At 32.0% G+C, this 13,908-nt stretch overlaps 1 protein-coding gene across 5 annotated transcripts in view; it reads left to right on the plus strand.

The window, feature by feature from the left end:
• Nucleotides 1-10,263, plus strand: part of ZDHHC21 (zinc finger DHHC-type palmitoyltransferase 21) — a 77,249-nt gene extending 66,986 nt beyond the window's left edge. For all 5 annotated transcript variants that reach the window (XM_036855619.1, XM_036855618.1, XM_036855621.1 and 2 more), the window contains one exon: nt 367-10,263. In XM_036855619.1, the coding sequence (XP_036711514.1) occupies nt 367-499 (133 nt within the window). In that variant the 3' untranslated portion in view covers nt 500-10,263. The remainder of the gene's footprint in view (nt 1-366) is intronic.
• The last annotated feature ends 3,645 nt before the right edge of the window (nt 10,264-13,908 follow it).

The raw sequence follows: 13,908 nt of genomic DNA on the forward strand, positions 1-13,908 counted from the left end.
TAGTTTTCAAACAGAATAAGTACTGATCATTCTTGTTCCTTGTCCTACTAAAGTAAGTTAAATTATTTGTCCTGAAAATACATCAAAAGAGATTTGCTACTGTGTTGTTGACACACATTCTGTTAATCCTGAGATACTCCTCTGCTTCAAAAGTTGCGCTAGGTTGATTGACGACACAGATACAATATCTGCTATCCAGAGTTAAAACTCAGCTGCATGCCATAATGAAAGAAAAGCTGTATTTGTGATGCTGGGACACAATTCATCAGAGTCCAGTAATGGATCCCCAGCCAACCTGTATTGTTTTAGCTGACTGAAGTGCACCATGGGAGTGCTGTCTTTCACTAATAATGCTGTCTTCTGTAGATCGAGGCCCCGAAAGCCATGGCAGCAGACCTTCTCAGAAGTTTTTGGCACTCGTTGGAAGATCCTGTGGTTTATTCCTTTCAGGCAGAGGCAACCACTGCGAGTTCCCTACCACTTTGCCAATCACGTCTAAACAGATGGATGGTGGGCACAGATGGGTCCTCCATGCTGGAAATGCGTTACAGGTTTTCTGATAATAGAACTATGACAGTCTTCAAGTCAATTAAAATCCACCCACCAATCTTAGGCATCATAATGTGCCCCAGGCTTTATTTTAATAGTGATCTTGATCCTGTTGTGGGACTAATACATGATCTATATTTAAGTTTTAAAGCATGTTTACTTTCAAATTAGCTTTCCACAGGGATTTCTTTAAATGCTTTTGTTATTAAACTCAAAAGGCAGTGATTGGGATGAAATAATTGTACATAATTTCTTTTAGTACTGACAGTGCTACAGATTTTACTTTATGGGAAATTTCAGATGTTTATTTAAATTTTTCACCCTTAAGCAGTACTAACCAAATCTGAATTTCATTCTTTAGGTTTTATAAAAGTTGATACACCTTATATGTAAATTTTCTTTTTCAAATACAATTTTATGTTATACTTCCTTTTATATGTGCTGCAAGATTTTTTAAAATGCAGCATATAGGATTGAACAACAACAAAAAAACAAAAACGGCAACAAAAAGGACAGTGTTTTCTTAGAAGTAGCTTTCTTCTCTTCATCAAAAACAAAATTAAAACACCACTAAAGTAAAACACCAACTACCTACCTTATTTTAAAGGAAAGATTAATTTTTTTTCACATTAACTTTCCCATTTCTTTCCCCTGTACTGTTGTAATTATTGGTTTTTGTTAAAATATTTGCTCCAAGGGGAAATTTTTGACCGAACAGGCATGTGTTCCTATTTTACCCTAAGATTTTTATTAGCAAAAAGGGTAAAGAATTTGCAATAATTCCACTGATACCTTTTCTAGTGTAGTTATGTTAGAATGCATATGTTTTTAAAATGCTAGTATAACTAGATAATATATAATGTATAGTATAAAGAAGAATATTGTGCTTTTAAAAAAAATATGTATACTTTTTACTTTTGTTTACCTACTAATAGATCTAAAATTACACCGTGAAGGTTTTTATATAATAGATATTGGCCAACTAATATTGAAATTTTATTTATAGGAAGTTACTAGTAAAAGTAAGTAATTTTGTGTACCTGTAATCACCCAGATTGAAATTAAATTTTAATTGACCAACTATAATCTGGATTGAGAGACCTTTTGTTAGTAGCCAATGTTAGGAAATGACCTTAAAATGAGAAAATATAATAATCTATATTCATTATTAGCCTTATACAAATTTAAATTGCTAATTGTGATGGTCTCTTGGAAAGCATAGAATATTTGTGTGAGAAAAAATTTAGCATGGTTTGAAAAAAATTCAGTTAAAATTTTTTTTCCATTAGAATACTGCAAAATCCATATATCTTTAAAAATTAATTATGTACTCAGCCTTTCCCTTGAAGAGAGGATTGAAGGGGTATCTAGTGTTCTTGGAGCATATCAATATTTTCTTTTTGGTTAGTTTTGGTAGTAAGGAGTCATACCTGAGAAATCATGAAACAGAAGGTTACCATTGTCAGCTAGTTAACTCTACTGTGGTTATTTTTTAGAAATTATAAATATCTCCTAAAATAATAGAGTAAGGTCTACTCAGAGATACAAATACCATGTCTTTCATGTTCTGATTACAATGCTTTATTGTTTAAAAACTTAGTGGCAGATGGAAATATTTATTGGTGCTGATAAGATTCATAGTAAATTTAATATAAGAAGTATATTTATAGAGCTTAATGAACCACAAAATTAGTACATATATTCATTCCAGGCAGATGGGTTGGGTTTTGACCAAATTTGGCCTGGTGACTGAACTGTTATAAGGAATAATGTATAGATAATGTAGATAGATGTCAGTCAGATGCCTTATGCTGTATACATTCCTTTCAAATAAGGACATTGAGAAAACAGCAGAGCCAAGTGAAGACCCCCTAAAGAGCTTTATGTACGTATTTATACTTCATATGGTAGCAGTAGCTACCTTGAAAGGTACCAGGGAGGTACTCAGTGCCAACCTCTGCCTCAGTAATGAGAATCAAGAGGTGGTCTCTTTCCCACTCTAACGGTTTCTGGTTTTGGTTTTCTTAGGTTTTCCCAGTTCTAGGGCACCTCTTCCCACCTTTCTCTTTACCTTCCCTGATCCTGATCCCTCTGTACCTGATTTCTCTAAATTACTGGAATACAAACTAATGCACTAGGCAAGGCATATATTTATTTTTGTTTGAATGGCAGAAATGCTACATATCAATATATTTATGTAGGAATCTATATAAAGTATATCTATTTATACTTACGCTGTAACTTTCAGTATTTCAAAGTTAGCACACCTAACTGGGTTTTATGATTCTTGTTAGACAACTTGAGAGAGAACACCTGGCACTTTCCTAGGGAGTCCATAAACTCTAGTGTGCTCTCTGCGCCCTCTTTTGGCTAATTGATGTAATTATACTGGCTCTAGAGATTTATTGCCCAAGTGAAATGTGTACCCAAATTCTGAACATTTGAGAGGTACAAACTTAAGGGAAGTCTATGTACAAAAATGTAAGGTTTTATGAAAATGAATGTGTTCCTATTTATGATTCTGATGTCTGGTTCATACATATATGACTACTTTGCTTCATTTATGTATATTCATATTATATTTTTTACTATCAGACAAATTTATATCAAATCAGGATAAATAAATATAAACCATTTCATGAATTTTATTTTGAACCTTATTTTGGCAAATTAAGTCCTTAGAATTAAAAAGTCATTACCTTAAAACTACCAATTTATTACAAAACAGATTTATCGTAGTTAAAATGGCAAGCCAGTGTCTAATGTGTTTTACTGAATATCTAAAAAAATACATTCAGTTTTTTAATCCCAGTTTTGGAATGATTTTTTTTAACTGATTCAATTGCATTAAAATAATAAGAGATTAATAATTCTTTCTATACTTCTCTTCATTCTTTTTAACTTTCCTATTGTGAGTTAGAGCTGTAGCTTTAGTAGCCAGTTTATTATATATTCTGGATAACCATGAAAATAACTAATGATGTTGAGCATTAGAAAATAATTATGAGCAGTGAGATTACTGATGTAATCTGTATATTGGATGAAGTATTTCCTTATAAACATTTCATTTCATTTTAAGCGAAATGTATTTTAAAGGATGTTTTACATTCAGCAAAGTCATTAATTGGACTTCTGGAAACGAAAGTAGTTGTTAAGTACTTGTCATAAGTTGCACCTCTTGAACAATTATGTTTGTTGCTGTTCTTTTCTGCAAACAAAAATGTTTATGGGCTCAAGATTGTAGGCAAAAAGTGACTGAGTTCAGAATTTTAAAAATATTAAGTTAGCTAATGTTCCATTGTGAGAAAAATGCTATTCTGCTTCAGAGTTGTATTAAAAATATTTGTGGTTAACATAAGAGATAGGTATACTTAAAATATTAATATATTAATCTCTTTGAACAGAAGAAAGCATAGTTTACTTTTGAGTAATAGAAATAGAGAACATAAGCATAAAGTTCAGTGTAACAGCTAAGTTAAAACTTCTGTCAGAATGAACATCAGTGAATGTTTGCTAATGCTTAGAGGTATTTTTCTCTAAGGATGGTGGCTAATTATAACTGTTCTTCATCAGGCTTTTTCAAGTCACCTTCCTACAAATAATTAGTTGAAGGTGTGTCACCCAAAAGGGTGTATTAATGCTAATCATAAAGACTTGAGATAGGACAACACCTCCACCCAGGAAGTATGAAGTAGTTTTGATTATAACCACATACCTTTCTATGTGTTAGATAATGGAGCAGTTTGAATGTTCTCACATATGTTGGTATAAAATCACAATGTATCCAGCTTTAGTTTACAATGGTATTAATATTAACAGAGCTGCTAGTCTTTCCCTGGACTTTAGTGTCTACTTCCCTTGTGCTTCATGTATGAATAGACTACTTAGCTCAAGTTTACTAAACTATTGCTGCTTCATTAAATAAGTTTTTGACATGACCTCTATATATGTAGATATATCTAGAATTTACTTGGTACAGTTTACACTTACAAACATTAAGTAATTTATTAATAGATATAAGTATTAGATTTTTTACCCAATTCTACTACTGTTGCTTTCAAAAATATAAGTACTGGCAAATGTAGTTAGTAAGTCATGTACATTTAGTATGTTCTACTTGCTAGTATTAGTAACCATATAATTAACAAATGAATGAGTGTATTATTTAATGTCCACATTTGTTACCTTCGATCCTAAGAATCCTCTGAATTTCTCTGTAAATCACAAATTTCATTATGCTCTGAATTTAGCCATTCTCAATTGAATTCTAGAATATTCTTCAGCAGAATGTGAGAAAGTAATAGAACCAACTTGCTTGAAGTATTTTGAACCAATGTTGTTCTTCTGTATATCAATCAGTATTTAGCATTTCAGCTGCATTTAAGATGATGATGGTTTAACTTCAGGAAGTGTTTTCTCTGATGTCTCCTTTCATTATCATTGTGCAATTTTTAACAACAAAATTTACTACATTTTTGTCTGCTCTTCAGATGTTGTAATACTGCCTGCTAGTGCTAATTTGAAACAGAAATAATAATGTTGTTTATCCTTATGTCATTGGTATTTTTGGTATTTTCCATTATCATTATTTTTTTTACTATTATTATTTCCTTTTTCCCATGTCTACCATAGAGGACAGGTACAAATGAGTAGTGAGTAGCCAAAATTGGATAAAGAGAGTATTAAGATGGAGAGAAGGCTAGACAGAGCATGTAAAATCAGCATCTCAGCAGCAGGGTTTACTGGATACAGAATCTGTGACGTCAGAGAATTCCTCTGCTACAATCATTTCAGCCTTATCTCTTGTTGACACTGTTTCACTGTAAGAGTTGTTGATGCATGTAAGCGTTTAGTTGGAGTTATTTTATCCAAGGAGTGTATATTGCTGATTCTTGTCAGCTAGTCAGATACCTTTAAGAAATTATTTTGAATTTTAAATATCGTAAGTGTACAGTGTACGCTAACATGAAGTGTCAAGAATTATGCGGAAGTACAGCTACTTAATGCCAAGCAGAAATGAATAGGTTGCCCAAGGTTTGATTGAAAAAGCTGGGACCTTTTTATAAGTCTCCTCTTGCAGAGAAAGGATATACTAAGTATTGTAGTAAAATCTGTCAACAGAGGGAAAATCAACAGTTTGTATATAAGGGGTAATTTTCACTTTAAAATTTGGACTATTTCAGTTTTTCATATCTTGAGGGTCTCCGTAGCTATTGGTATTGTGAATCCCTGTAACATGTAATATGGTGCTTACCACAGTTGTTCAACACTCTGATCTTTTGGGTATTGATAGCTGTATATCTAAACAGAGATATGGACAAAACAGTAGCAACGAAAGGTGGTCTTTTTGTGGTTTTGCTTGTCTGTTGACTAAATACAGGGTTTACCTGCGTAGGCTGTCAACTAAAGGGAGAGCTATTCTGCATATTGCACGCTCGGTGTTCTTGCCAGGGTGTGTCGGGTGACATTGGAACTACTGGTGCCTGAAGTTAGTGTTTCACAGCCTCAACAGCTAAGACATCCTGGTGCTACTCACTTTAGCATTGAGTGACATTTTTAATTCCCATACCAAAGAGTTAATTTTCTTTTTGGTTCACTGAGTTTTCTTCTCACATCCTTGTGTTTATAAAGTAGAATTTAATGTTACTAAGAACAATTTTGATTAATAGATCTTAGTTTTTGCACACTGCTGCCTCAATTTAATTGGCTTTAAATGTCTCTCACTTGGTCTGTTTTTTTCTTTTTTTTTTTTTTTACTTAGTAAAGTAAAAAAAAGAGACTTTTTTTTTTTACTTAATATGGTCTTTAATTTTGTATTTTCGTATAGATTGGCTACTTTAAAAAGTAGTTTAATAGGTCGAACTTAAAAAGATAATTGAAACACTTTACACAAGATTTTTTTGTTTTATTCTGCAGGAATAAATGAGAAATAATAACTCTTATTTCTACAGATGAACTCTGTAGCTTGTTGGGCCTTTTTAATAAATGCTAAAGCAAAATGCTAAAAGGAGAAGTTAAGGGCCCATTCTGATTACAGATGAAGAATTCTGCATCTCTGTGTGTGTGTGTGTGTGTGTAATCCTTAGTGGTATTAAAGAATGATAATTGCCATTTGTCTGTTTTGCAAATAAAGATAAAATTAAATAACGTTTTAAAAATATACGCATATGTGATATATGTATGCACACACACACACACGCACACACACACTCTTGCCCAAGAGGAAATGCAAAACTTTGATTTAAAAGCAAAATGAAAATTGAACTTTACCAAAAAAAAAAAAAAAAAAAAAAGCCTGGATGTTGTTACTCACTTCACATAAGTTAGAGTTAAGAGTATTTTTAAAACTAATTCTGCTTAGTGATTCATTTTACAAAAAATGGGAGAGAACATCCTTTAGAAGTAGTTGTCCAAATGTAACACTGCTATGTGTACTATCCTGGTTCCCTATTTTTTTCCACAGACTTCTAAAACACTCATTTAGTGTCCTTAAAAAAACCGTAGCTGAAATGATGAAAAATTTTGGCGAGAAGATAACTGTGTGTATGTATTCAAAAAGTAGACAATCACATTTGAGAATGTTTTGCATAGTTTTCAATCCACTAAAATCATTCTGTCTTTGAATGTAGATACAATATATGGTTTTGCAGTGAATTCTGAATGGAAAAAAATCAAGTCAAACTAGTGTGAGATGTGACTTAGGATCATTTGAATGATATGTAGAAATACAGATGTACATATTTTTAGGGGTAAAGACAAAATTTAAAAGCAAAATGGGAAGAGACAACATTGTCTCTCTCTGTCAACAATATATTTTCTAGATTTTGTTGCGACAATATCAGTTCTGAGTTACTCAGCTTGTTTATGTGTTACTTAAATTAATGTGGCTGAATGCAGTTATTTGTTCAAGTTATTGGGTAGTAGAAGATTCACAACTATCTGCTGTCCTCCAGAGATGAATATTAAAAAGAAATATCTACTTTAGCATAGGTAGAATAAAGCGACTAAATGATACAATAGGAAGAAGTTTCTCCACAATTGGAGATACTCAGACAAATAAGTCGCAGGTCTAAACTGAGGGAATAGAATAGGCTTTTGGGAGAACTGAGCTTAGATGATCTTGCTTGTAGGAGCTTTATGCCCCTGGAATTAGTCTTTTTAAAATGTGACTGGCAAGTTTAATGAATAGGCAAAATTTGTGATATTTCAAGGCTCCTAAAATTTTGTGTCAACCTCAAATGGTGTCTAATATTATATCCCTAAAATAAAAGACTTTTATTTTAATAGTGGTATGTTCCAAGTGCCATATGACGATCCTGTTTTTACATTTATCAGGCATTTTTTCATTCAGTGCGTAGGTTTAAATCTGAGTGCTGTTTTGCTGCATGTCTGTTTTACCTTGTCAGTTCCCCTAAGAGCATTTAAAGAAAAATCTTCACTGACATTTCTTGTGCTAAAGGTAATAAGGAAAATGGTAGTTGAGGGATATGAGAATAGATTGAGAAGAGGGAGGAAAAATGACAAGTGGGAGCCATGTATCTGAGATATACTTGTTTAAATGAAAAGTCTACACTGGTTCTTAAAATGAAAAACAAACCATGTATCTACCTTAAGAACGGTGTTTTGTTTTTAATTTATTTTAACGATTTAGTTTTATTCATGTAATATTTCTGTTTTCTTTGCAGATTGTTTTTAATTTAAATTGTGGAGTTTTTACTTCTCTTGAAATGTATTATGTACTGTATTTTTAGAAATCTTATTTTTAAATAAATATTTTTTAAAAACATAGGACTGTTCTTCTCCCCCACCTCTGTATTTATTAAAATCAACCCAAATTCTAGATTTCAGCACTATCAGTGTGGCAGGCCACTTTGTTTAGTTTTATGCAATTTGGATAATTATTCATACTTAGTAGCCTTAGGATTTTGTTCTATTATAATCTCAGAATTGTTCATATATTCAAGAAAACCTGGGTATACATAGTAGGGTTGAAATTGACAAATGCAGTATTTCTAGTTAGGCATATTTGTTTAGAGATGACCCAATTGGCTAGATTCAGTCACCCAGTTTATTTAACATTTATTGTGCCAGACAGTATTTTATGGAAATATTTTTTCTTTGTGGAATAATTTACGTAAAATAAAATGCAGAGAGTATATATCTAGGCATTGTTTTAGATCTAGGGGTATTAAATTACCTAGAGCCTTTGCTGTTATGGAGTTATAGTCTAAGAGTATCTGGGTGGCTTTTTATTGACAAATTTCGTAAGTCTCAACTAATTGCTTTACTTGTATATGCAAGAAGTGAGAACAGAGACGTTTATATTAGTGGGTATAAATTGGTCAAAAATATCTGAAAAGACAAATCAGTATGTCTTAGAAACAATGAAGGTGTAGAAACTGAGATTGAAAGATAGGGGCTTAAGTTTATTTTAAAAATCCCTTCTTAAATTTTTATTACCGGAAAAGTAATGTTGATAAATACTCTGAATTAACAGATAAGTTAAACGACTTGATAGAGTTTCAGATAAAACTATAAACTTTGCTGCATTGGTAAATGAAAGCAAATTGTTGCATGCTGACAAACCTTAAAGGATTATAAAACTTTATTCTTGTTCCTTTTTCAATTTCCTTTGCTCTGATTCAAAGCAGCATTTACAATAATTGTGCTTTCTCAGTGATGATAAATTATAATTCTCAAGATTTTTGGTCTCAGAACTCCTTTGTATTCATAAAAATTATTACAGGCCCCAAGGAGTTTTTCCTTATATAAATAGTCTTTATCAATATTGACTATATTAGAAATTAAAACTGAGTATTTTAAATGCTTATTTATTAATTCATTTAAACATACCAATAATAAACCTATTGCATGTTAACATAAATAATGTATTTTTATTTAGAGATCTATGATTTTACATTTTTTTCAAAGTTCTAATATCTGCCTTTATAAAAGAAAGTTGGATCCTGATACTCTTGTACACTCAATCCGTTGCATTGTTATTTTGGCTGAAGTATCTAGAAAAATCTGGTTTCGTGCAAATAATGAAATTGGAAAAAGGAAGAATATTTTAATAGTCTTTTCAAGTGCCTGTGGATATTCTTTGATAATATGAAAATCTCAACAAGTTATGGTTTCTTAAAGTTTAGTTGCATTGTAGAACCGGAAACAATACCAAGGAACTTTTCCTACTCTGTTACATTAAAAGCCATTGGTCTCTTTTTCACTTTGGAAAGTTCTCTTCACCCATACATGATCTTGTGACATCATTCATTAGTCATTTGGAAACTATTGGAGTAACACAGATCTTCCAAGTGTTACACATTTCATTCGATAAAAATAAGATAAAATTAGATTAAATTAAAAATTTAAAACTAATATTACCACTGATTTGGTCAGAAAAGTAAGTACTAGAAAACTGTTAAGCTCATAATGAGACATTACATTTTGTAAAATCCTAATTTTCATGTAAAAGCTTGAGTTTTATTATTGGTAACCACAATGTCAGTGATTTTCCTTAAGGTGACAGGTTCACTTCACTCATTTTGAGAAAATGTTTGCCAGATACCCATGTCTGAAAAATGAAAGTTTGCCAGTTATTCTTTGAAGTAAAAAATGATGTTCCATGAAAAATGTGGCTAGTTCAGCTTGCAACTCAGTAGCACCAGTGCTTTTTTCCTCAGGAATGAACAGTCATACTTGGGAATGCAGGTAAAGGGCTTCATGTTTACTTCCCATGTTGTCAAACAGAATATTCAAAATGTACTCAAAGGACAAGATTTAATTAAAAAAAAATATTTTTACTGATTCATCAAGAGCATATTAAGTGAAGCTGGCTTGTCATTTTCTTTTTTAAGCTGAGGTTTGTTTGAATCTACTTAATTTGAGTCTGTTTAGGGAGGAAAGCAATGGGGGTTGGGGGGAGGTAGGACAGAACACTATGCATTTGAGACTCCAGTGCATTTACTCTATATTTGATAAGTGAAAAGGAGCATTAGCTGCTTAAAAAGAGAATTTGTATTTCTGTATGCCTGCTTTTGAAGTACTTAAAATGTAGCGTTCTTAAAGATTCACATCTATTCAGCCTTGTTATAAAGAGACAAAAACTAAAAATACATGATAGTATTATAATACTGCAAAATCATTTGAGAAGCTGCCAGATACTGTAAGTGAACAAATGCGTACAAATGCTGCTCTAGGCTGATCAATTATCCATATGAGCAGCAATTACATTAGTGTGCAAGGGCAATTGGAGGGAAAATTGGACCCTGTGGACATCCAGCTGAGCAAACAGGACTGAGGAAGGATAGAGGATGTGTGTTGCTTTGGAAAAAAAAAATCTAAGCTTACTTAAAAAAATATTTGTATCAGTCACAGCACATTCTTTATATGTCCTCTGGTTGCCTAGTATTTTTCAAATTAGCCCTTTTCTCCAAACAAAAACGTGCCTCTGTTTAAAGATCAAACACCCAAATAGCAATGTGTTTTGCATGTGAAAAAGCCAGAATAATTCAGGAAATAGAGAACTTGGAATATACAAATCCAAATATTCAGATGCTACTGTACATATATGCTTAAGTATGTTGTTAGTAGTAAATTGTGGAATGGTCTGGATGATATTTATCTTTCTTAATACTGAAATTTACTATTTTTATAACTAGAAGTGTTCCCTCACTCTAATGAGTGATGGTTCTTGGCATAAACTGAATGATTGAGGATCTAATACAATGTGGAGTTGTTATAGTTCCACCTTGAAGCTGTGGGTGAGTAATCTTGAATAAGGAATGACCATCAAGTTAATGAAATTTGTTCTATAAACTGTATAAGCTGTGTAGCTGTTGGACCAAATACCCTCATTCTATTTAACAGGTTCATATTTTAATGGCAACTAAAAATAACCAATATCAAATTTTTGGGGTGGTCTACACATGTTATAACTTGATGTCTGATTTAGAGAGTTCTTGAGTGTTTGAAAGCATTTCACATGTTCTCAACATGGAAAAGTATCCACAATATAAGATACCAATCCATACAAAGTGCTCTAATTTTTGCCATTCATTTTCCATGTGTATTTTTTATATTTGAAAAATAATTTCAGTAATTTGGGTGATCCCGGTGGTAGATAATCTCTAAAAGGACCTCGGGTGTTCCCCACCTCCTGGTATTCAAACTCTTGTAGAATTTTCCCCTTTTCCCTCCCTGGAAGTAAACACTATTCTAAATTTGGAATGTATTATTCCCAAACATGTTTTTGTACTTTCACGTGTGTAAACATGAGAAATATTTTATTATTTGATGATTTTTTAAATTTACATAAACCTCCTCACAGCAGTTCTTATCTTTTGTTCTTGCTTTTTTTTTTTTTTTTCCTCCGTAGCACTTACCACCATCTAGAACTAAATGTGAAAAATCCCCTCTTCCACTGTCCACTCCAAAGGTAGCTACTGAATAGCCTGGTATCCATCATTCCTCTTCCTTTCCTTCACATATCTCATATCTATCTATCTATCTATCTATTCTCATATGCATGGTTATTTGGCTTTCAAGGGAGACCCAACTAACTTTTCTGTGATTTGCCTTTTTAACAATATATCTTGGTGATCATCCATATCATGACATAATAGTCTATCCCATTCTTTCTAACTTTTCTGTAGATCTCATCATATTAATATCCTATAAGTATAAATAAAATAAATATAGATATATAAAATAAGTATATTCAACCATGCCTCTATAATGAACTTCAAATATATTCCTTTTTTTTGCTATTGGTAACAATGTTACAGTAAACACTTGTACAAAAATCTTTGTGTCCATTTGCTAGTATTTCTGTAAGTAGATTTCTAGACGTGAAATAAGTCAAAGGATGTGCATATTTTTAATTTTGATAAGAAATACCAAATTGTCTCCCAAAATTCTTTAATTTACACACAGCCTCACTTGGTACCATTAATCTTTAAAATTTGTGTCAGTCTAATAGAGGTGGGCATCTGTTCATTTTTTTTCTTCTCCAAATTCCTTGTTTATGGCATTTGACTCTTTACTTTTCCTTATTGAGTGTTATTAACTCTTTATATTTCCTGGATATTGTTTTTTAATTTATTCAATATGTTTCTAAATTTTAGCCCAGTCTCTTGTTTTTCTTTATGGTTTTTCTTTACTGCTGTGTAACAAATAACCCCAAACTTAGTGGCACAAAACAACCAACCGTTTTCTTATGGTCACGGATTCTGTGGGTCAGGAATTCAGAAAGGGCACAGCAGTTTTTCTCTGTTCCATAGTGTCTGAGGCCTCAGCTAGAAAGTTTTGAAGACTGTGAAGGAATCTATTACTGGGAACTGCAATCAGCCAAAGCCTCATTTACTCACATGTCTGATGGTTGATGCTGGCTGTCAGCTGGGACCTCAGCTGGGGCTGTAATGGAGAACACCTGCCTGGGTCTTTCCATATATCTGAGCTTCCTCACAGTATGATGGCTGGATTCCAGGAGAGTAGCCCAAGAGAACCAGGTAGGAGCTATATCACCTTTTGTGACCTAGTTTCAGAAGTCACAAGCCTGCTGTAGTCTCAACCCTGCCTGAAAGAGAATGTGGACTCCACTTCTTGGGAAGAGTGTCAAATTCACATTTAACAAAAAAATCATCTTGGAAGGGAGGTATTGTTGAGGACATATATGGAAAATAAAATCTGCCACAATCATTATATTTTATGGAAGAATTAAGTTATCTTGAAATTTAAACATTTTAAGATGTCTGGGGTTTTATCTTGTTTTAAAAAGCCTTTCCTCAATCAAGATTATATATTTTCCTTTATTTTTCAAAAAACTTTGATAGTTTTGCTCTTTTGTATTATGCTGCTGAATCCATTTAGATACTTTTATAAACTCCAGTGTAACTTTAATTTTTGTAAACTTCAGTGTTTTTGTGTATTTCTGTAAACTTTTAGTAATAAGTGTATAGTGGGAGATTAACTTTAAATTTTTTTAGATATATAAAATATCACCAACACAATTTTTTGCAAAGTTCATTTTTTCATATAAGATTTATAATGTCATTTGTGTTCTTAAAGGTAAGTAGCATGCATTTTATTCTTCTAATAATTATTGGTAAAAATTTCAAAAGCATTCACCTATATTTTTCTAATTGTAACCTTCATGTAAAAATAGTATTTTTTAATTCCTCCACCCATTTGAAACAATAATTTTTTTATGTTTTAATTCCCTATTTCCACTTATTTTTTAGTGAATATAATTTGGAATTTTATAGATTATTATTTTATATCATCCATTTTAAAATCAGTTTTATTAAGGTATAGTTTATATACAACAAAAGGTAACCATTTTAAGTGTACATTTCAATT

The sequence above is a fragment of the Balaenoptera musculus genome, chromosome 6 (assembly GCF_009873245.2).
Source record: "Balaenoptera musculus isolate JJ_BM4_2016_0621 chromosome 6, mBalMus1.pri.v3, whole genome shotgun sequence".
NCBI lineage: Eukaryota > Metazoa > Chordata > Mammalia > Artiodactyla > Balaenopteridae > Balaenoptera > Balaenoptera musculus.